The sequence below is a fragment of the Xenopus laevis genome, chromosome 2S (assembly GCF_017654675.1).
Source record: "Xenopus laevis strain J_2021 chromosome 2S, Xenopus_laevis_v10.1, whole genome shotgun sequence".
NCBI classification, from domain to species: Eukaryota; Metazoa; Chordata; class Amphibia; order Anura; family Pipidae; genus Xenopus; species Xenopus laevis.
In genome coordinates, this window is record NC_054374.1 from 3779772 (window position 1) to 3804198 (window position 24427).

The 24427-nt window shown below is 40.1% G+C and overlaps 1 protein-coding gene across 2 annotated transcripts in view; it reads left to right on the forward strand.

Moving 5' to 3' along the window:
* Positions 1-558: 558 nt before the first annotated feature.
* The window catches only part of sarm1.S (sterile alpha and TIR motif containing 1 S homeolog), a 29674-nt gene continuing 5805 nt past the window's right edge, over positions 559-24427 (forward strand). Inside the window, exons 1-8 of one of the 2 annotated variants that reach the window (XM_018248775.2) lie at positions 559-893; positions 2197-2626; positions 12642-13260; positions 16327-16539; positions 20822-20913; positions 21782-22017; positions 22142-22244; positions 23823-24012. In XM_018248775.2, the coding sequence (XP_018104264.1) occupies positions 2226-2626; positions 12642-13260; positions 16327-16539; positions 20822-20913; positions 21782-22017; positions 22142-22244; positions 23823-24012 (1854 nt within the window). In that variant the 5' untranslated portion in view covers positions 559-893; positions 2197-2225. Of the gene's footprint in view, positions 894-1977; positions 2627-12641; positions 13261-16326; positions 16540-20821; positions 20914-21781; positions 22018-22141; positions 22245-23822; positions 24013-24427 lie in introns of those variants that run through there. The other variant, XM_018248774.2, reaches the window with a different exon arrangement.

Below are 24427 nucleotides of genomic sequence, written 5' to 3' on the forward strand. Positions count from 1 at the left end.
CAATTAACCCTTATTGCCACAATGTCGCAAGTTATGTTTATTATGTTTGATCAGTCGGTAACTGTTTGTGATGTAATACATGTAGGCAGGGATAAGGAAACAATAGTATTTGTAATAATGGACTTTTAAATAATTGATTCACTGTTTATTCACTATTAAATTGGGGTTCTTGGTAATACTGTATGGGCAATAAGGGTTAATTGAGACAAGGGTCACATGTGATGGAGGGAAGAGGCGGGGTTATGCCTATAAAGGTGTTTTTTCACATTTATATCCTGATGAAGGGAGGTCGTACCCCCAGAAACGTTGATATTGGTGGTGTAAACAAATAAAAAGAAGGGGTAGTTTCCCCACTGCAGAAAAAACTTGTGTGTGCGGATCTGTGAATATAAAGTTGCTGCTCCTGGAAAGAAAACTTCCATCATGTGACAGGTCTGACAGAAACAAAACACACAAGCTGACAGACCTCCCTACAACCAATAACGGCGTCTCCTCAAGAAACTCGCTCACTCATTGGACGCAGTCTTTGCCTCCTTCTGTCAATCATCTGAGAGAGGATGTTGTTGCCACAGAGACGAGATGCGACTGTAGACAAGAGGTGGGGCCGAGGAACATGATGTGACCCTGCAGTTTACTGTCGTATTGAGGCTCCCACACCGGGGACAGAAGCAGGAGGAAAGAGTCAGACACAGGAGGAGGAGGAGGAGGAGGAGGACAGAGAAAACTTCAGAGCCGGCAGAACAAACAACTGTCATGAAAGGGAACAGCAACCAGGACAGGAAGCTGAGTCAACGCCCGACTCCCACAAATGGACTTCTCTAAACTCTGACTCTTCTGCAGCTTCTCGGCTGTGTCTCTGCTTCAACTCATTCCAGTCATAGTGTCTCATACTGGTACATTGTGACTTCTCTTTACTCTCATTCATCTGCCAGGCTCCAATAACCTTCACTGAGGCACCACAATATTGTTATACAGAGGGGACTGAGGCACCACAATATTGTTATACAGAGGGGACTGAGGCTGCACAATATTGTTATACAGAGGGGACTGAGGCTGCAAAATATTGTTATACAGAGGGGACTGAGGCTGCAAAATATTGTTATACAGAGGGGACTGAGGCACCACAATATTGTTATACAGAGGGGACTGAGGCTGCACAATGTTGTTATACAGAGGAGACTGAGGCTGCACAATATTGTTATACAGAGGGGACTGAGGCACCACAATATTGTTATACAGAGGGGACTGAGGCACCACAATATTGTTATACAGAGGGGACTGAGGCTGCACAATGTTGTTATACAGAGGAGACTGAGGCTGCACAATGTTGTTATACAGAGGGGACTGAGGCACCACAATATTGTTATACAGAGGGGACTGAGGCACCACAATATTGTTATACAGAGGGGACTGAGGCACCACAATATTGTTATACAGAGGGGACTGAGGCTGCAAAATATTGTTATACAGAGGGGACTGAGGCTGCAAAATATTGTTATACAGAGGGGACTGAGGCACCACAATATTGTTATACAGAGGGGACTGAGGCTGCAAAATATTGTTATACAGAGGGGACTGAGGCTGCAAAATATTGTTATACAGAGGGGACTGAGGCTGCAAAATATTGTTATACAGAGGGGACTGAGGCTGCAAAATATTGTTATACAGAGGGGACTGAGGCTGCAAAATATTGTTATACAGAGGGGACTGAGGCACCACAATATTGTTATACAGAGGGGACTGAGGCTGCACAATGTTGTTATACAGAGGGGACTGAGGCTGCACAATGTTGTTATACAGAGGGGACTGAGGCACCACAATATTGTTATACAGAGGGGACTGAGGCACCACAATATTGTTATACAGAGGGGACTGAGGCTGCACAATATTGTTATACAGAGGGGACTGAGGCTGCACAATATTGTTATACAGAGAGGAGCCATTACATTGTATCTGTGTGTGGAATCTATAGGATGATCGCCTGGTGCCGTCTCCTTTGTTTCATTACCTCTTTCTTCCCTTTGTTGTCACTGTGTGAGTTTAGTTTCCTCTTTTGCTGCTGCCACTTTATGAAATAACCCAAATCTTTACTGACTATATATTTTCCTGAGCGAATTAAATGGTCCCCAATTAGGCTGTTACAGTCCAGTCGCTGCTTCCATAAAGGATTCATGGTCCTCACCCTTCTTCTTTCAGCCTATAATAAAATCGTCCGGTGTCTAACCATGTTTAAGAGCGATCGCCTTGCAGTTCCGAGCTATGTGAATAGCATGTGCTGGTGGCAGACGTCGGGGGGAACGGGCACAAACGATGTATCCCCAGGGATCAGTGAGGATGCACAGACATCATTGGATAAAGTCCTACCTGACCTCCATCTCACCATTTCCAACCTGAAGCAGGCGGTGGATGATCAGAGTATTCGCAACAATATGGCAGATATTTTCCAAATGGTTGAGGAGGCTTGGGTGATGCCGGCAGTTGGCAGAGAAGTTGCTCAGGGCTTGTGTGAAACCATAAGGCTGGAGGGGGCATTGGACCGGCTCCTCTCACTTCTTCAGTCTTCAGAGGCATCAGTGAGATATCAGGCTTGTCAGCTCCTCGAACAGGTTCTTGTGGCAGAAAACAGGTAATTTTTGCTAAAAAATATTTTGTGTACAAACAAAAAGAATCAATTCCGCTGCCCTTCTCCTGTGAGTTATGTTTTACCTGCCGTCTTCCTGCTGAATCTCATCAACAGCTGTAGGGCTGTGAGTGTGAGCTCACCTGGGCAAGTCTTTATATCTGATCAAATGAAAGGCCAACTGGTGATGCAGTTTAGCAGGTTTAGCTGCAGCTACATGAACTCATTTGGCTTGGGTCCTCGCAGTCAGGCTAATAAATCTTGTATATACACTGACAATGCAATTGCAAACAGCATGCACGTGAAGAGGAATTCTGTATACACTGCTTGCCCAGGAACATGTATTAAGTGCAGGGCCCCATTGCAATAGTTCTGATGTGCAGCCCCACATGGAAAACTTCTGTTTATCCCGTACACTTAACTTGTGATTTGTGGTGCTTGAGTTGGAAAACGGTGTGCAAAAACAAACAGCATACTTAAAGGGATACTGTCATGGCAAAAAACATTAATCCATTAATAGTGCTGCTCCAGCAGAATTCTGCACTGAAATCCATTTCTCAAAAGAGCAAACAGATTTTTTTATATTCCATTTTGAAATCTGACATGGGGCTAGACATATTGTCAATTTCCCAGCTGCCCCAAGTCATGTGACTTGTGCTCTGATAAACTTCAGTCACTCTTTACTGCTGTACTGCAAGTTGGAGTGATATCACCCCCCTCCCTTTTCCCCCCAGCAGCCAAACAAAAGAACAATGGGAAGGTAACCAGATAACAGCTCCCTAACACAAGATAACAACTGCCTGGTAGATCTAAGAACAGCACTCAATAGTAAAATCCAGGTCCCACTGAGACACATTCAGTTACATTGAGAAGGAAAAAACCGCAGCCTGCCAGAAAGCATTTCTCTCCTAAAGTGCAGGCACAAGTCACATGACCAGGGGCAGCTGGGAAATTGACAAAATGTCTAGCCCCATGTCAGATTTCAAAATTGAATATAAAAAAATCTGTTTGCTCTTTTGAGAAATGGATTTCAGTGCAGAATTCTGCTGGAGTAGCACTATTAACTGATTCATTTAGAAAAAAAAATTTTTTTCCATGACAGTATCCCTTTAATGAAACAGCAGTTTTGCAGGCAAAAATAAATTAATTTTGTGACCTTTAGCTGTAATTTTGTTCTATGCCGCTCTTAGGACTACTGTACACAATGTTTTTTTTGTTATCACAAATATATTAAATGTGCCTAAATTGTTATGAATGTTATTGTCTTTTCCAAGCTACCTGAGTGAATTTCACATCTTTATTTTTTTTGTAATTGTAAAAAAAATAGATTTACCCATTACCCATCACTACTGCTATATTTTTCAGCAGGTCCAGATTTGTGGTGAGGCCACAATGGGCCGGACCTAGGGCAGCAAAATTTCAGGAGCGGCATGGCGCCCAGCCGCATTATAGAGAGTACCGGGGAGTTGCAACTCCCCAGCGATCCGGCGCATGCATGGCCTTTGGGGAACTAAACAAGGAAATCCGGGCCAGTTTTTCAGCATTTATTAGCACTCTGCCTCTGTATACTTCGGATAAACATCTCCTATTTGAATGTGGAGCTGGTGTATACACTGTTATGGACATACTTATCAAAGTGTGAAATTAGAGCTCACCAAAGAAAAACTCATCTACCGTATATACTCGCGTATAAGCCGAAACAAGCTGAAAAACGCTGCCTCGGCTTATACGCGGGTAAGTTACTGATGTGCTTCCGACCGGCAGCTTCTGACCTGCAGAACCCCGGAAGTATGCTTAAAGCGATTCTGACACGTTCCTATAAAAATCATAGGAACGTGTCAGTATGAAGAAAATGCTGCACATAAAATATTTCTGCAATATTATGCTGCACATACCGGTAAAATATTTCCTGCAAAGGCCCCCCCCCCGCAAATCCGCCCCCAGCCCTGCGCACCTTTCTCAGCCGAATCGGTTCCTGCACTGACTGATCTTCCGGGTTGCTTCACTGACGCAGGGCTGGGGGCGGAGCGATCCTTCCATAGGCTGAGCACATACCGGTAAAATATTTCCTGCAAAGGCCCCCCCCGCAAATCCGCCCCCAGCCCTGCGCACCTTTCTCAGACGAATCGGTTCCTGCACTGACTGATCTTCCGGGTTGCTTCACTGACGCAGGGCTGGGGGCGGAGCGATCCTTATATGGAAGGATCGCTCCGCCCCCAGCCCTGCGTCAGTGAAGCAACCCGGAAGATCAGTCAGTGCAGGAACCGATTCGTCTGAGAAAGGTGCGCAGGGCTGGGGGCGGATTTGCGGGGGGGGCCTTTGCAGGAAATATTTTACCGGTATGTGCAGCATAATATTGCAGAAATATTTTATGTGCAGCATTTTCTTCATACTGACACGTTCCTATGATTTTTATAGGAACGTGTCAGAATCGCTTTAAGCATACTTAAGCATACTTAAGGGAGCCGGCAGTGGAGTCCCTTACCTGTACCTCACCAACATGGAGATCTCTGTACAGGACCTGCAGGTGAGGAGGGGGAGGGGAGTCACGTGACTCTGAGACCTGTCACTGAAGTGTTGTTTCAGTGAGCACAGCACACAGAAGTGAGACACAGAGAGTCTTTAGCTTTATTTCTCACCCTAGGCTTATACGCAAGTCAATACGTTTTCCCAGTTTTTGTAGGTAAAATTAGGTACCTCGGCTTATACACGGGTCGGCTTATACACGAGTATATACGGTACTTTTTATTCATTCCTATGGATAGCAGTTTACCATTTGAAAATACACTTCAAAAAACATATAAAAATATATATATGCCTCTTAGGGGCCGATTCATGAAGCTCGAGTGAAGGATTCGAATTAAAAAAACTTCGAATTTCGAAGTGTTTTTTGGGCTACTTCGACCATCGAATGGGCTACTTCGACCTTCGACTACTACTTCGACTTCGAATCGAACGATTCGAAGTAAAAATCGTTCGACTATTCGACCATTCGATAGTCGAAGTACTGTCTCTTTAAGAAAAACTTCGACCCCCTACTTCGGCAGCTAAAAGCTACCGAAGTCAATGTTAGCCTATGGGGAAGGTCCCCATAGGCTTGCCTGAGATTTTTTGATCGAAGGATATTCCTTCGATCGTTGTATTAAAATCCTTCGAATCGTTCGATTCGAAGGATTTAATCGTTCGATCGAACGAATAATCCTTCGATCATTCGCTCGCAGGATTTGCGCTATTTTCGATATTCGAAGTCGAACGATTTTAGTTCCTAGTCGAATATCGAGGGTTAATTAACCCTCGATATTCGACCCTTCATACATCTGCCCCTTAGTGTTCCCTAATAACGGACCATAACACAAAAGCAAAGGTGGGTGAGATCCCTTTAATGCATCTCTGTGCTCGTAGCTAAAGGGCCCTCATCTGTATCACCCTATGTGCTTTCGATGCATTTATGTATGTATGTATTACTGTTAGGGATGCACCAAATCCAGGATTCGGTTCAGGATTTGGCCAGGATTCGGCCTTTTTCAGCAGGATTTGGATTCGGCCGAATCCTTCTACCCGGCTGAACCAAATACGAATCCTAATTTGCATATGCAAATTAGGGTCGGGGAGGTAAATCGTGTGACTTTTTGTCACAAAACAAGGAAGTAAAAAATGTTTTTGCATTCCCACCCCTAATTTGCAAATGCAAATTTAGATCCGGTATTCGGCCGAATCTTTCACAAAGGATTCAGGGGTTCGGCCAAATCCAAAATAGTGGATTGGGTGCATCCCTAATTACTGTATACATAAATATATTCTATATATAAATACACTGCGGTATCTCCCATTACAAGAAGCCTTTTCTAGTTAAAGTAAACAACCCCACCCTCCCATACAAGACTACAAGTTAAATTGTCATTCGTTTTATAGGACTTTTTGTCAGGCATCGGATTAGATGAAAATGACTGTATTGTGTCAAGTTAAAGGGGTAGTTCAACTTTAAGTTAACATTTATTATGTTAAAACAACTTTTTGACTGGTCTTCATTTTTTAATTTTTTATATCCTTTCTCTTTTACCTCTTTCCAGCTCTTAAATTAAAGGGACCCCAGCAACAAAACAACTATTGCTCTGTGAGACTACAATGTTATTGTAACTTTGTATTCCTTCTATTTCTATTCAATTCTATCTATTCATATTCCAGGCTTTTAGTCAAACCACGGCCTAGTAAATTGGACCCTAGCAACCAAATAGCTGCTAAAAAAGAACAAACTGGAGAGCTGCTGAACAAGCAATGAAATAATTAAATTAGCCACAAGAAATACAATTTAAGACCAACTATATCTCAATATATCACGGTCTAAACTAGCATTAAAGTTAATTTAAAGGCCAACTACCCCTTTATCTTCTAAATCAGGGATCCCCAACCTTTTGAACCCGCGAGCATCATTCAGAAGTAAAAGGAGTTGGGGAGCAACACTAGCATGAAAAATGTTCTTGGGGTGCCAAATAAGTGGTGTGATTGGCCATTTGGTAACCCCTATGTGGATTGTCACCCTACATTGAGGTTCTGTTTGGCAGAACATCTGGTTTTTATACAACCAAAACTTGCCACCAAGCTAGGAACTCAAAAATTAGTACCTGCTTTGAGGCCACTGGGAGCAACATCCAAGGGGCTGGAGAGCAACATGTTACTCAAGAGCTACTGGTTGGGGACCACTGTTCTAAATTTTACAGAAAATCTGTTGATATTTCATTGTCAATTGACAATTGAAATTTGGCCAGGTATGTTTTCATTCACTGTAAAGCTGCATTCCCAACCCTTTAGGAGCTAAAATGTAAGCATTGAAAAAACAATTTCCCAAATGTAATATTTCTACCAAAGGTAAAATTATGATTATTATAGGAAGCTGATACTGCTAAGGCAAAATAAATCATTCTGTGCAATTATTGTTTCTCCGACTGGGCACTTATAAGACCCTTACTTTGTGCTCATCAATATATCGGCGATGTATTTGGCCTCTACATTGATAAATCCCTTGCCCTTAGAAGGATAGCTGCACATATATTATGTATTGTGATGCTCTTATGCAGTTGACTTTCCTGTTTGCAATGGGAACTTTGTGTGGTTTTGCTAAGCAGCTGCACATGTAGAGCAATTTCCGTTCCCTGCAGCAGCTTAAAGGCACACTGTCAAAAAGTTTGTATTTGTGATTGAAAATAATGTGTAATCTTTTGTTTGTGTGAAAATGAGGTTATAATTACCTCCAGATTTTGACAGTTCAACCCACAGTCCCGGATTATTACTGAAATGTCCCTACTTTCTCTTTGATCTCCTGCACTGAACAACCAAAAAAAAGATACAAAGTTTCAAAAACATTGGCTTTTGGCAGAGAGCCCACAACGATCCCCAGCTGCACTTAGATACTTTTATAACAATTTAAGATAAGCAAAGAAGCAACAATTTAAGATAAGCACAGAAGCAATTGTAACAATGTAAGCAGTGGCATAACTAGATGTTACTGGGCCCCACAGCAAAATAATTTTAGGGCTCCTGAAATATCAAATGGTTGCCCTGTATTAACAATATATATTAAAATTCCTAATTAATTAGAGCCTTATGGGGCCCCCTATGCCTCTTGGGCCCCCCTGCAGCCACCGGGTCTGCTTCTTCTGTAGTTATGCCCCTGAATGTAAGATAAGCAGGTCTCTTGGGTAAACTGTGACTTGCAGTTTAAAGGGCGATTCATCTTCATTAGCAAAACTGTAATAACACATAACAACCAAAGAAATGTGTTCAAACTTTTATAATCTGCCAAATTTTGTAAAATGAACATGGTAATTAGGGGACGTGGCCACAAAAGTGGGCGTGATCAAAAATATTTCACCAAGCTAAGTGTGGCAAATCTTTTTGTCCCTCTTTCTATTTCCAAAATGTTGGGAGGTATTATTATATCTAGATTAAATCACTTAAAATGCTAATATAATGGATATAGAACCCTATAGCTCTGCACACCCAGTTTTGGTTGTTAGCAATGCAGGGGCTTCGGGCTTCAGGATTCGGACAGGATTCGGCCTTTTTCAGCAGGATTTGGATTCGGACGAATCCTTCTGCCAGGCCGAACCGAATCCGAATTCTAATTTGCATATGCAAATTAGGGGTGGGGAGGGAAATTTTTACAAATTTGTCACAAAACAAAAATAACAAATAGTATTGTAGAAGTGATATCTATATTGGCTAACAATAAAATAAAATAGATTGCAAGAGCACCATGGCCCCTTCGTCAGGCAAAATACAAATGAAAGCTGGAAAGGCACAGCAAATATTCTGTTAGATCAGTGAAAGGGATTCATGGGGAATAAATTAGGAAGTTACAGATAGAGATCAATTGTACAGATAATACAATGAATTAGGGTGGGTTGTAAATAGTCCAGAAGTCTGGATTCAGTCAGGTCACATAGTGTCACATGAAACCTGACCCTAAATTAAGGCCCTGTCTTAATGTGTTAAATAACATAAATTTGAATTCCTAAATCTTCCTTTCTCGTTCAGTTTTAAGTTCCCTTTTAGAATTAAGACCTGAAGACTGTGATTTAGACTGTAGAAATGTTGCCCCATTGGTGTATCACATGATTTGCTGTTGATTTGGTCTGTGATGGTTCATCCTTGTGCACAATTTTTGTATCTGCCTCCTGTAGAGCACCCAGTACATGAAATCATATAGACCACATTGGATGAAGCACACGAATAGTGGTCCAGAATGTGTAGACTTTTTGTGTATTGGGAATTGCAACTTGATCTTTGCACAGGATGGATTTGCAGGTTTCACATCTGTTGCTGTTGCAGGAAATGTCGCTGCTTTAGTTGTTTTAGGAAGAGACTTGTGACAATCATTTTCCTCAGATTGGGTGGTTGTCTATAAGACAAGAGAGGTAGTTCCGGGAATCTTTGTTTTAGTCGGGTATCTGTATGGAGCTTGGGTTGAAGGGCTATTTTTCTAATAATGTTCAGTTGTGGGTTGTAGATAACTACAATAGGTAGTAATTCTTTGTAATCCAAGAGTGTGTCTCTGGGTATTTGAGTTGCTCTGTGGAGTTGATCATCAATAACCTTCGGATGGGATCCCTGATTAACAAAAGTTTTCCGTAAGGAATGGAGATGTTTATTTCTGTCATCAAGGTTTGAGCAAATCCGGTTGTATCTCAGAGCCTGGCTAAACACAATTGATTTTTTTATGTGATGAGGAGGAAAACTGTCCCACATAAGATATGCAGGACGGCCTGTTGGTTTTTGGTATAGGGATGTTTGTATAGTTCCATTTTTGATGTAGATGGTTGTATCCAAGAAGTTGATGCGAGTAAGAGTGGTTAAGGATAAGGTTGATGGTGGGTGGAATTGGTTACATCTTTGGTGGAATGCCAATAGTTCTTCATGCTGTCCATATGATAAGTATGTCATCTATATACCGTAAATAGATTAAGGGCCTGGTGTTGCAGGAAGCCAGGTAATTTTCCTCTAGCTGGGCCATAAACAGATTGGCATGCTGAGGTGCCATTTTGCTTCCCATAGCACTTCCCATCAGTTGGAGGTATATGGCATCCCCTAAAGAGAAGTAGTTGTGTGTCAGTATAAACCTGATCAGTTGTACAGTTGGTACTATGGGTATATGATTTATTTCTAGGAAGTGCTGGCAGGCTGCAATACCGTCTTCATGTGGGATGTTGGGATACAGAGACTCCACCTCCATGGTACCTAGGATGGTGCCCTCTGGAAGTGGACCTATATTGGCCAGTTTGTTTAAAAGGTCAGTGGTGTCTTGTATAAAGCTGGGTGTTTTTCTTACAATTGGCTTCAGGATATTTTCTACCCAGCCAGATATGCCCTCAGTTAATGTTCCAATACCAGAGATGATGGGTCGCCCTGGGTTTCCTTATTTTGGGTAACATGTAAAAGGTACCAATTCTGGGATTCACTGATATCAAGTCCATTAAGTGTGTCTGCGGGGAGGGGGGGGGAGAGACCACTGATAACTTATTTTAATTCCTTTGTATATTTATGAGTTGGGTCCTCTTCCAGTCTTTTATAATAGAATATAGACCTGGATATTGGTAATAATAGTGGGCAATTGTAATATTGTTTTTGGGCAGGGTGCTTTCTACCTCTTGCACTGGTTATTGGTTGTTTTTGTATGTAATCTGTAGACACCCATTTATTGTACAATGCGGCAATATATGTAATTATTATTAATAACAAGAAGCTTAAGAACTTTGGGAGAAGTATAAAAAGATGTCATGCTAAGTTACCGCAAGCAAATCCTTATGTATCAATGCTGCAATTCTTAACTGTTGTGTCATGGAAGAAACATTTATATCTTTATGTCACTTGAGCAGAATAGAGACTAAGAGGTTATTCAAACATAGCAAAGGGCAAGCAAAAATGTATTATTTTTATGCAACCTCCACTATTGATTTGCTTTTGTGTCTTAGGATGCAGCATGCTCGAAAGGACTTTGTGTTCCAAGTTAGCTTTGTGTTCACAACTGCAACATATCTTTCTTTGGTGTTGGAGCATACTACTTGTTTTGTTTTTTTTAGCTTTCCTGAAATCAAGGTCCAAAACTAACAAACTATTTGTGCAGCCCATGCAGCCAAACAGGGGCAATGTTTGACTGGAGCAATATGAGATCCACATACAGTCATGGCAGGGCAGCGAGTGCACAGTTATCAGAGGTGCCAATTTGTTTTAGTTTTTTAAAATGGAAAATTTGGCTCTTCTAAATGCATTCCCAACAATAGCTAAGTGGGAGTGGATAAGAATGGGAGGGGGGTAGCACCACAAACACCCAAAAAATATCCATTCCTTGCAAGGAATGTGCCAGTTCTGGTAGCAAATTGTAGAGAATGATATGGTATTCACATATGTATTTTTTTATTTGCAGTAGAATAACATTAAAAAGCTGGAAATAAATACAAAATCTTATCTTGAATTACGCAGAGATCATAAAATAGAGTTGGGGCAAAAGATGATTTCAAGGCAGGGGTCCAGGGGTAGGATTCAGCCCTGTGCAAAACCTTTTCTTATTAATCCCATTGTCTGAAAGTTGGGTTGGGTCTCTGTTGCAGAAAACCTTCCATAGAAAGATGTAGAAAATTAACTAAAGGCTATAGGAATCGCTTAATTTCAGTTATTCTGTCCAAATGGTGCACTAGCAAATATTATGTTTACAGTGCCAGTAATTGTGTAAATGTAGCTTTTTTTCAGACTTTTTCAGGCCCGGTGTTGTCAACTCAGACTTATTATTTTGCAGCAGATATATATTTGTATAAGATTTAGATTCGCTGTTGTAGGTATAACATTAAAGGGATACTGTCATGGGAAAAAATTTTTTTTTCAAAATGAATCAGTTAATAGTGCTGCTCCAGCAGAATTCTGCACTGAAATCCATTTCTCAAAAGAGCAAACAGATTTTTTTATATTCAATTTTGAAATCTGACATGGGGCTAGACATTTTGTCAATTTCCTAGCTGCCCCAAGTCATGTGACTTGTGCTCTGATAATCTTCAATCACTCTTTACTGCTGTACTGCAAGTTGGACTGATATCATCCCCTCCCTTTCCCCCTCAGTAGCCAAACAAAAGAACAATGGGAAGGTAACCAGATAGCAGCTCCCTAACACAAGATAACAGCTGCCTGGTAGATCTAAGAACAACACTCAATAGTAAAATCCAGGTCTCACTGAGACACATTCAGTTACATTGAGAAGGAAAAACAGCAGCCTGCCAGAAAGCATTTCTCTCCTAAAGTACAGGCACAAGTCACATGACTGGGGGCAGCTGGGAAATTGACAAAATGTCTAGCCTCATGTCAGATTTCAAAATTGAATATAAAAAAATCTGTTTGCTCTTTTGAGAAATGGATTTCAGTGCAGAATTCTGCTGGAGCAGCACTATTAGCTGATTTACTTTTGAAAAAAATGTTTTTTCCCATGACAGTATCCCTTTAAGCATTCTCATTTTGTCTGTGTCATTTACATTTCCAGAGATCGCATTGCCCGAGTTGGACTGGGTGTGATTCTGAACCTGACTCAAGACAAGGAAGACCCACAACTGGCGCGCAGCCTCTCTGGCATCCTGCAGCACATGTTCAAACATACAGAGGAGACGTGCAACCAGCTTATTTATGATGGAGGCCTGGACTACATCCTCTTTTGGTGCCGCTGTACTGACCCAGTGGTGTTGCGGCACTGCGCTGTGGCTTTGGCCAACTGTGCTATGTATAGTGGACCCTGTAACCAGCACCTCATGATTGAAAAGAGAGCAGCAGAATGGCTTTTCCCTCTGGCCTTTTCCAAGGAGGATGATCTGATCCGGTTCCACGCCTGTCTTGCTATCACTGTGTTGGCAACAAACAAAGAAATTGAAAAGGATGTGGAAAGGTCTGGCACATTGGCATTAGTAGAACCATTCATCTCTTCTCTGGATCCCCAGGAATTCGCCCGTTTCCTTCTGGATAGTAGTGATAACACTCAAGGTCGTACGGGTGATGATCTTCAGAGACTTGTGCCCTTGCTTGACAGCTCTCGATTAGAGGCACAGTGCATTGCTGCATTTTACTTGTGTGTTGAAGTATCAATAAAGTGTCAACAGAAGAACATAAAGGTAAGTATGAGCAGCGCTGAAAGCAGGGGCGTAACTATAGAGAAAGCAGACCCTGCGGCTGCAGGGGGGCCCAGGAGGTATAGGGGCCCCATGAGGCCCTAATTCATATACAATTTCAATAAATATTGGAGAAACAAGTCAACCTCTAAACATTTTGGGGGCCTGAAAAATAATTTGCTGTGGGGCCCAGTAATATCTAATTACGCCACTGGCTGAAAGTGGCCATACACCTTAAGATACCCTTGTTTGGTGATTATTTCTCGATATGGCCACTTTCTGATTGGCCGATATTGGGCTGGTGGGATTTTTTGCTCTGGCCAAACATTGGATCTTAAAGGAAAAGTAACATCGAAAATATAATGTACTGCTGCCCTGCCCTAATAAAACCTGTGTGTTAGCTACAAAAACACTGCTATTGTGTGTATTTACAAGCTGCTGTGTAACAATGGTGGTCAGGACCAGAACTAGGGGAAGGCAGAAGAGACAAGTGCTTAGGGCACAAAGTTGGAGGGCACCAGGCGCGTACCTACTCTGTCACCTACAAGTCCGGGCCCATGTCCCTGATGTGTGTTCTACTTCCCTGTAATACAATTTCATGCACAAGCACCTATTCACACAAGTGCTCACGCTCACCCACCCTGGTTCAGCATTGTTGGTGGCAGCCATTCAAGCACAGGATACATTGTTAATAAACAGTAAGCTCTGTAGAATCCCATTGTATACTACAAAATGTATCTGTTATCTGCTGTGTAACCTGTGCCTATTCTCCTTTTTCAACTTTGAATGGCTGCCCCCACGGCTACACAGCAGCTTGTTTATATATATATATATATATATATATATATATATATATATATATATATATATATATATATATATACAATACACAAATATACAAAAACATATCTTGTAAATTATATAGTGAATAAAGTACCCCCTCTTGTAAAATATAAGGATATTATCAGTTACTGAGGAGTTTCATGACCATATAAAAACACGAGGCCGAAGGCCGAGTGTTTTTATACAGGTCATGGAACACCGAGGTAACTTCTAATATCCTCATATTTTACAACTGGGGGTACTTTATTTATTATAATACACAAATTTCAGTGAGTCATGTGACAGAAATGACATCAGAACTCACCGTTTATAAGGATATAATTTACAAGATATTCATAGTTTTTTTGTGTATTATATCCTTATAATACACAAAAGCCATGAATATCTTATAAATTATATCCTTATAATACACAAAAGCCATGAATATCTTGTAAATTATATAGTGAATAAAGTACCCCCTCTTGTAAAATATAAGGATATTATAAGTTACCGAGGAGTTTCATGACCATATAAAAACCATATATAATACACAAAAGCCATGAATATCTTGTAAATTATATCCTTATAAACGGTGAGTTCTGATGTCATCAGTTATAAACGGTGAGTAGTGATGTCATCAGTTATAAACGGTGAGTAGTGAATGTCATTTCAGATATAATTTTCAGATATAATGTTGGATATTTTCAGATATAATGTTGGATATTTTCAGATATAATGTTGGATATTTTCAGATATAATGTTGGATATTTTCAGATATAATGTTGGATATTTTCAGATATAATGTTGGATATTTTCAGATATAATGTTGGATAGGGCCCACAAACAATTCTGTGTTAGTGTCTAAGACATGAATAGGCAGACAACTCCCCTTTAGTTTCTTTGGGAGTTATTCTCAGGCCACAGAGACCCAATCATTACTAATGTGCAATAGCAGGCTGAGCAGTTAAAACATTGTTCTCACTGACATAGGGAACACAAAGTATTACATCCCCAGAATCATTTTATGCCACATAAACTTTTAGAAAGTACATTTATTATAAAGATAAATTGAAACTCAGTCAGTGCTCCAGTGGCCTCCTGCTTTCTCTGTATGTCCATGGGCAACCCTATACAGACTTAAATTGCCTTTGTCTGTGTATCCAGGACATACTGTATACGTATGGGCATATAATAACAGATTATTCTTCACAGTGAGCCTTATTAGATTGTATACTGTAGATTGTTTATTCATATAAATGGGCACATCTCTTCCTGAAGCTGTCCATACATGGTGAGAGAAGAGATACTGGCCCATGTATAGGTCTTCCCAACTTCCCGTCTGACTGAAGCATCCAGATATCTATTGGGCAGATTAGAATCAGTTGATTGCAATCGCATCAGTTGAGCATTGCATCAGCTCGTTGATGTTGACCTCTCGCGATGGGTCTTCCTAAGCCCCATTATGTTCCAACCTTGCCAAACAAGCCAAATACATTTGCTGCAGTGTCAAGTGCTGTACCGGAGGACCCACAACTGCCCCAGGGTCATATCCATGTGCAAAAGAAAACTGTCAGCTTGTAGGCTTGTTTTGGGCTGAATATTCTTTAATCTTTAGACTTTGTTATAACCATGCCCACTGCAGGTCAATTTATCATATAAATGTTGAAATGATTTCTATTTTTACAAAAAAAGTCCATTTTTAACATAGGTTTAATTTTTTTATGAGTAGAATGCCAAGATTACAAATAGTAACAAACATATACTTGCACTTGCTATCTAGAACTGGGGTTACTGATGCTGTACATCAGCCAAAGGATTAGGGTAGAACTACACGGGCGTTTTTACATGTAATACCTTCCGTTCCGTCGCGACGCGTGGAATCGCAGGTGTCACGTCTAATAACACCTGCGATTCCACGCGCCACGTCGGAACGGATTCCACACGTCCGTTCCGACGCGATGCGTGGAATTGCAGGTGTCACGTCTAATGCGCCTAATCTAAGGTAAGTAATAGGAAAGTCTGACATTGTCACAGCGTGCATATGTCACGACTGTCGGATGCGAACGCTGCATATTGCATCTTCATCCGACAATCGCATCCGACATTCCTTATGCCTACCTTAGATTCGGTGCATCTGACGTGAAGCCTGCGCTTCCTCGCATCGGAATCGCATTTCAAAACACTCGTGTAGTTCTACCCTAATATTAAAAAAGATGAAAAGCGCTAAAATGTTTGTCTTGCCTGCAGCTGTTCAATGAAATTGGTGCAACACAAAGCCTAAGGAGGATAGTATGTTACTGCACAGATGGCACAGTATCTTCTCTGGCTAAAAAGGCCCTGCACATGATGGGAGAAGAGGTTCCTCGTCGCATTGCACGCTCAGTCCCTAACTGGAAACCACTTGAGGTGCAACACTGGCTTCAGCAGATTGGATTTAGCAGCTATTCAGAGAAGTTTATGGTATGTTTGATTTAATTCAATACTTAATAAATTATCATGGCATTCTTCAACTGTTCTTCAGCTTCCTTACTATACAGTATATACACCTTGTCCTAAAGATACATCCCTACCTTTGACTATATCTTACTTTATTAAACACATTCTCTTAAAAGGTACAGCCCCTGCCTACCCAAGAAATAAATCTGTCAGGTACAAAGGAGTTTCTTTAATTCAATTTACATAAAACTACCCTCTTCCTCTGTATAGATTGGCGACCCAGCCGACCCCCATTGTGCCTGCTTGCCATCTTGATTGCTCTTCTCTGCATAACTTTACATCAGTCCCTCTAATATCCCCTTCAACAACAAATTTAACATATTGTTTTTTGTTTTGCACTTGTGCTGTATTTTACAAAATTCCTGCTGGCTGCAACCAATTTTCATTTTAGTAAATCCATTATCCCAGCAACTATTTGCACAATATATTTTATATAACAGAATTCAAACTTGCAAATAGGGATGAACTAATTTATTCGCCAGCCATGGATTGCAATTTGCAGAGAAAAAACACCCATAACACTCATTGACTTTAATGCATTAGGAAGAAAAAAAGTTGCCATAAGAAAAAACGGCCACTGACTTTAATGCGTTTATAGTGAAAAGAAAATGTTTTGCCATTTTGCAAATTTTTTCAAATATTTTGCAGCAAAGCAAACGGGACATCACTACTCACAAAGAAACTAAAATGTAAACATCTTATAATGGTACAACATCCCATCTACTTGTATCAAAGCTCTCATACTGTAAGTAAACAATGGGTTGCCTGACAATTCAGGTGCTTTTCTCCTGGCGAAGTGTTGCGATGTGCGCAAAGCCAGCGCTGGCGAATTTTCGCTAGTTAGTGAATTTGCCCCATGGTGTCTGGCTTTTACTGCAGAGAAAATAACTGGTTGGCAAAGTGAAGATACATCTGCCAAATTATTTTTAGTTTTTATGTAAGTACATAACAAGTCAAATGAAACATTAGAAACCACTGCCTGATGAGTTTCGGTAGGGGCCTTCATACTACAGAGTGCACCAAGCCAAGAGCCACATCTCCAGGATCTTTGGAAGTCCTCAGGCATCTGTCAGTTTTCTCTGCCCTCTGGATTTTTATATATTACATAGGTAGGCTGCTTATTGCAGAGTTGAATGTACAAATAGATACTAGTAAATAAATGAGACTTTATTATAAAGATTAATACTAAGGGGTGCCTGGAGGGTTGAATACAAATGACTCTTGCTTAGATGAGAGTTTATTAAAGAAATTAATACTGGGTTTAATACAGATGGACATCATGTTCTGACTGAATGTAAGTGTATCACTGGATTTAAAGGGCCATTAACAGCACAAAGTGAAAATACTAATTATGCTTAATGTGCACTTAGATTGCATTTCTGCAAATTCTTCGTGAGGTCTAGAAAGCATTATATTTTTATCTAAATGATTTTATTTTATAGGGTCATTGGACTCAGGTCATACAATCCATTATCTAATGTTAAAATGAAAACAGTGACTGGAGACTAAATGCGTTGGGCATGTAGAAACAACAAATGTTTTGCAGCCAAAGAGTAATTGACAGTTGGCAATACACATACAAATGATTTACAGTGTTGTATGATTATTGATATGTGTATGCAGGGTCTGATGAGCTGGTGGGACACCTAGGCCTGCTCTCCGTGGCTGCCCACTCTCTCCAGGTAAAAAGTGTGCAGGCAGGTGGGCGCACACACAGTAGGGTATGGCAGGTTGATTTTGCATGAGCTTGGGTCTGGGGTGACTTGAACAGGTGGTGGGCCCCACACACCCCAGTCCGACACAGAGAGGCCCATTTATCAAAGTCCTAATTTCTCTCAATATTTTCTGAAAACAACCAAATCCATATGGGTTTTTACTCCTTTGGTATCAATACATTTTCCCGAAAATTTTGTTTCTGGGAAAAAACCCGAAAAATGTGTGAAGAAAAACTAGAGTTTTCAGATTTGTGCCCTAAAACTACAGAATCTTCAGATTATTGCACGAAACCCAGCGCAGATAAAAATACCTTTGGGACTTCTCCCATTGACTTATATGCAACCTCGGCAGGTCTGAGATGCCGGATTTTTGGATTCTGACTTTTTCCATCCTCGGGGTATAATAAATCCTGAAAAACTCGAAAATTTTTCAGGTTTTTGGCATTCGGAGTTTAGTAAATAACCCCCTATGTGTATGGCACTTGCCGATTCTGCTATTGCTGTTATCCATGGACTGTGGATGGATATTGGTTTTTTCATGAATTGAGCAGGTTACTAATTAAGAAAGGTTTGGATTGTAGGAACCTTGCTAATTAACAGAATTGAGCAGGTAAGCAAATTTCCTCTGCCGATGCATAATATCTACCAGTTCATGGAGCATTGACAGATGAGGGAAGAGGAGGATCCATAGCTCTTCCTTACTTCCTGCTGTTCCAATCTTTTGTGTGGTTTGCAACAATGATCAGAACAGTAGGGAGGTGGCCATACTGTGCATCAGACCCTTGGAGAGTTAAAGAAGAGAGGAAACTTAAAATCACTGGGGTGGTGAGTTAGGCACCCCCCTCACTTACTTGATACTCAGGGTCAGGGCTCCTGTTAGCAAAGAAATTCTCTGGCCTGGGGGACTACTGAGCCAGCACCACACCACAGCTTTTGTCTTCTGCTTTGTCTTTCTTTTGTTGCCCCAGGCTTTGCAGTAGAGTGACAAAGCCAGCTTTTTGCTTAAAGTTTGACTTTTCAATCTACTGCTTATGCACAACCAACGCAATGAAGCAGGCAGAAGAAAGGCTCCATGTTGCTTGCTCAGAAGTACCCCGGGCCAGTGCAGCTTTCTACTAAAAGAAGGCCTAGGGTTTCAGGGGTAAGTAATTATAATCACTGGTGGGTGCCAAACTAAACAATTGGCACCCCCTGATTATACATTTCATTATCTTTTAATGGTGCATTGGAAGATGAGGAATAAAGATGAGTGATAGCTCCTCTTCAGTCCCTATCATCATCATCATTTATTTTTATAGCGCTGACAAGATACGCAGTGCTTTACCTTAGTTATAACAAACAGGGAATAAATGGAGGATAACAAACAAGGGTTACAGAGTACAATAGGATTAGAGGACCCTACAAATTATAGTTTACAAACTAAAGGTTAGGGTACAATTGAGACATTAGGATTTTAGAAACAATTTGTGATTTTTGATACAGCAATGATTAATTAATTAAGGTACATTGAATAAGCTTCTTTAAACAGGAGGGTCTTTAAGGAGCACTTGAAAGTTTAGAAAGAAGGAGAAAGTCTGACAGCTCGAGGCAGAGAGTTCCAGAGAAAAGCAGAAGCCCAAGAGAAGTCTTGTAGGTGAGAATGGGCAGAAGTGATGAGAGGAGAAGTGAGGCGAAGATCAGAAGCAGAGCGAAGGTTGCGTGAGAAGTGCATTTGGAGATCAGAGATGAAATATAGGGAGCAGCTGATGTTGAGCGGTGAGATAGATCAATGAGTCTAGCGGCTGCATTTAGAACAGATTGGAGTTGTGAAAGGTGACTTGTTGGAATACCTGTGAGGAGTAAGTTGCAGTAATCAAGGCGGGAGATGATGATCAGAGACTGAATCAGTGTTTTAGTTGATTCTGAACTGAGATATGGTCGTATTCGGGCAGTGTTGCGCAGTTGAATACGACAAGATTTTGCAAGTGTTTGAATGTGTGGTGAAAAAGACAGATGCTAGTCTAGGATAACTCCTAGACAGCATGCCTGTGCGGTGGAATAAAAGGTGGTGGTGTTTACGGTGAGTGATATCTGAGGGACAGGGGAAGATCTTGGAGGAAAAATAATGAGTTCTGTTTTTGAGAGGTTCAGTTTCAGGTGGCGCTGTGACATCCAGGAGGAGACAGCAGAGAGACAGTCTGTGACTTGGGAAAGGACAGAATTAGAAAGATCAGGAGTAGACAAGCAGAGTTGGGTGTCATCAGCATAAATGTAATACTGAAGTCCAAACGATTGAATACGTTTTCCTAGTGAAGTTGTATAGAGCGAGAACAGCAGAGGGCCTAGAAAAGAGCCTTGAGGAACTCTGACAAAGAGAGGGAAAGTAGTAGAAGTAGAGTTAGAGAAGGCAACTTTAAAGGAACGGTCAGACAAATAAGAAGTAAACCATGAAAGAACAGCTGAGTATAGAATTTCTAGGAGGAGAGTATGGTCAACTATTCAGGTTGTCATTCCCAGAGATCAGAACAAACTAACAAGCCTTTCCCTTATAGGACAATCAGATTGATGGTGATCTACTCTTAAGACTTACAGAATCAGAGCTAAGTGATGATATAAATATGATTTCCAGCATCACCAGGAAACGGTGAGTACTTAGTCGAATACCAGGCATCTAAATTCCTAAAGGGTCTAATAGAGGTAGAGGCCTTCTCTAGAGTGCCAATTAATCGTCAACTGAGTAGGAGAATATGATTCTTTTGGAACTTGAGTTGAAAAGAACATTGTTGTTTTGCTTCCGTGGGGTTTTGTGTGTATGAATATACTATTAGGTTGTTGAAAACTTGTTTCTGAATCTAACATCTTTCCTTACACAAACACAGAAAAATAGAAATTAAAGACATGAAAGAAATAGACAAAAATGTACACAAAGAAAAAACCCAAATTGTGGATCCAATTGAATGCCATAAAATTGCAAGATTTACGACAATAAATTAAATAAGGAGGTTGTTAAATGCCTTTGCAGGCTCTATAAATTAGGACTGCCTAAAACACCTGTAAGATTTTGATTCTCTCATCTCAATGAATAACTGGCCCAGTACTTGGTTGGGCAGCACTGAATTCATATATGAATGTTTTGTTCGGAGATATATGTAGTCCGTTGCTATATTTTATTATAGACAGTGTTATTTCTATTGTACAGTGCTGAAGAATATGTTGGAGCTTTTATAAATACATAAATAATATTTTAAAGTTAGTGTAACTTTTCCAGATGTAAATGTTATTGCACACAGCTGGTACATGCTTCTAATATTGTATATCCACAGGGGCAAAGCTACAAGGAAAAAGACACAATAAGTGTGAGCTTGTTTTGGAGGTTTGGTAATGCATACACTTGAAGTTATAACTGATTGTTTTAATATGAGGCAAAATGTTTAGCCTGTACAACAATTGTTTGCCTTCGTATGTTCACATCTCTGCATCTTAAAGACCAGTGATATCTCTGCATTGTCTAGGTTTATGCGAGAGCTAGTAGAACTGAAGACATTTGCCAACTACTCAATGTGTGATCGCAGCAATCTAGCAGACTGGCTGGGCAGCGTGGATCCTCGATTCAGGCAGTACACATACAACTTAGTCACCTCCGGCATTGACCGTAACTTCCTACACCACGTTACAGAGCAGCAGTTAGAACAGGACTGTCATATATCAGTAGGATTTCACCGAGTTCGGATCCTTTCTGCAGCAAGAGGTAAAGCTTCATCTGCCAGAGTTTCTAACTTCTGGTTTACATGCGATACCAACAAAGCAAACCAGTTCCTATGATATGTTTAGTTGCTTCAAAATGGCTCATGTATTTGGTTTGTCCACAACAGAGATGCTGCATTCTCCTCTGCCTTGCAGTGTGGGCAAATCTAGTGCTGATGGACCTGATGTTTTTATCAGTTACAGAAGAAGCACCGGATCACAGCTGGCCAGGTAAATGATGAAGACTACACACATATATATACATATATATATATATATATATATATTTCCGCCTTGACAAAGCTGTTTAGCGAAACGTACGTTGTCTTCTGCTCAAATTGATTCTTTTTTGTAAATTCGATCCACATTTAATAGTCTGGTTCTGCTTTTTTCAACGGAAGTGGGGGCAAGAATTATTGGGTCAAATCCTTTGCTATTCTATACAACCTCTTATAATCTTCTTTCCATTCTAAGGGGCCGACGGTTTGTGGCTTTTTAGGGTTACTTAGCCTCTCTAAATATCTAGGGCAAGTTAAATACCAAGGCCACAGCCCCGGTTACCCTGTCCTGCCTTTGTGGTGTCCCAGGTTCTAGAAAAAAATCAGGTAGCTAGATTACGGGACAACTCCACCATCTATTTTTTCCTATTTCTATTATCTATTTTTATGGATTGTGACTACATTTTTTAACCCACTACCATGTTTGGTCATTTTTTAATTACTTTTTAATTAGACAATCAATTTTATAGGTTTAACACTTTAAATTATTGCACTGCACGTTATTTAAATAATGAATTTTTTGTCTATCTATGGATGAATTTAGGGAGTAATATTTTTTCCTATTTCTATTATCTATTTTTATGGATTGTGACTACATTTTTTAACCCACTACCATGTTTGGTCATTTTTAATTACTTTTTGATTAGACAATCAATTTTATAGGTTTAACACTTTAAATTATTGCACCGCACTTTATTTAAATAATGAATTTTTTGTCTATCTATGGATGAATTTAGGGAGTAATATTAATTCACAGAGCAATTGAATTGATTCGTTCTTTCAAATGTTTTCATTTCAAAGTGTTCAGGAAAAGTCAATGTTATTATAACGGCACTAGCACTTTAAATTCTTTTTTGAGTACATTTTCTAACGAATTATTGTTATTAAATAAGTAGGGTGCATTACGTATTAGAATTTTTCTTGTCAACTTTATAATCACAACTATTGGTGGGGTTTCTTTTTCCTTTTATGACTACACATATTCTCACTTTGAGTTTATTTAACCATCATGTAAGAAACATCAATGTACCAAAGCCATATCTCCAGTCATTTCCAACTTCAGAATGGGAACACTCTTGTCAACACTTCCAGTTGACTCACCGTGCCAGGTTTTAGGCACACACATTGATGAATTAAGACTTAACCTTTCTGGCAGTCTATGCCTGTTGGACTGGATGAGCTGTTGTATGGGAACATTGAAGTATAGGAGTTTCTAAATACAGCCAAATAACTTTGCCAACATATTTTTCCTTTACAAAGATTTAAGAATCTTTATATACTTAGTACATTGCACCAGATCCTTCAACTTAAGGTTCCATCTTTCAGATATGTTGTTAGTTGCAATTAATGTTGCTATCAAGATTTGGAGGGAATAAACAGAACAGACATTAGGGCATGTAGATGTCAATAGTGTACACAATGAGCAAGAGCAAAGCAAGAATTGTCAACCATTGCTCAAATTATTTCAGTCTCATGTAGAACTGATATTACTAATTATGTTGGACAGCACTACTAACATATATTTTTACAGCCTTTTGAAAGTGCATCTGTATCTACATGGCTTCAATACATTTATCGATGTGGAAAAACTGGAGGCAGGAAAATTTGAGGACAAATTGATCCATAGTGTGGTCAGTGCCAGAAATTTTGTCTTGATCTTATCAGCTGGAGCTTTGGACAAGTGCATGGGGGACAATGACCTCAAGGATTGGGTGCACAAGGTAAGAAGACACGATACACAATAATTTATGACAGGGATATCATTCTTATATTATGTCATTAGAGCTATAGATCCTACCAAGCAAATCAGCAATACAGAGACTTACTGTACCTAGTAATTTGGGTTAAAAATCAAATGCAAATATTGATCCAGTTAATCTGATCACTGTACATTTTGGTACTTCTAATATAAAAGAATTCCACAGAGCTCCTTTGACTTCTTAATGGCAATTTAAATAGTATTATTACTTTTGATCATATTTATATAAACTATTATAACCCTTAGTCTATAAGTAGGTCTTTCTGTTATAGGGTTCAGCTTTACAAAAGAGCCATGGCTGTTACATCTCTATCATGTAAATCATTTACAAGTTTTTTGCTGCTCTAAATATTCATAATTTCTTGTATATACAACAA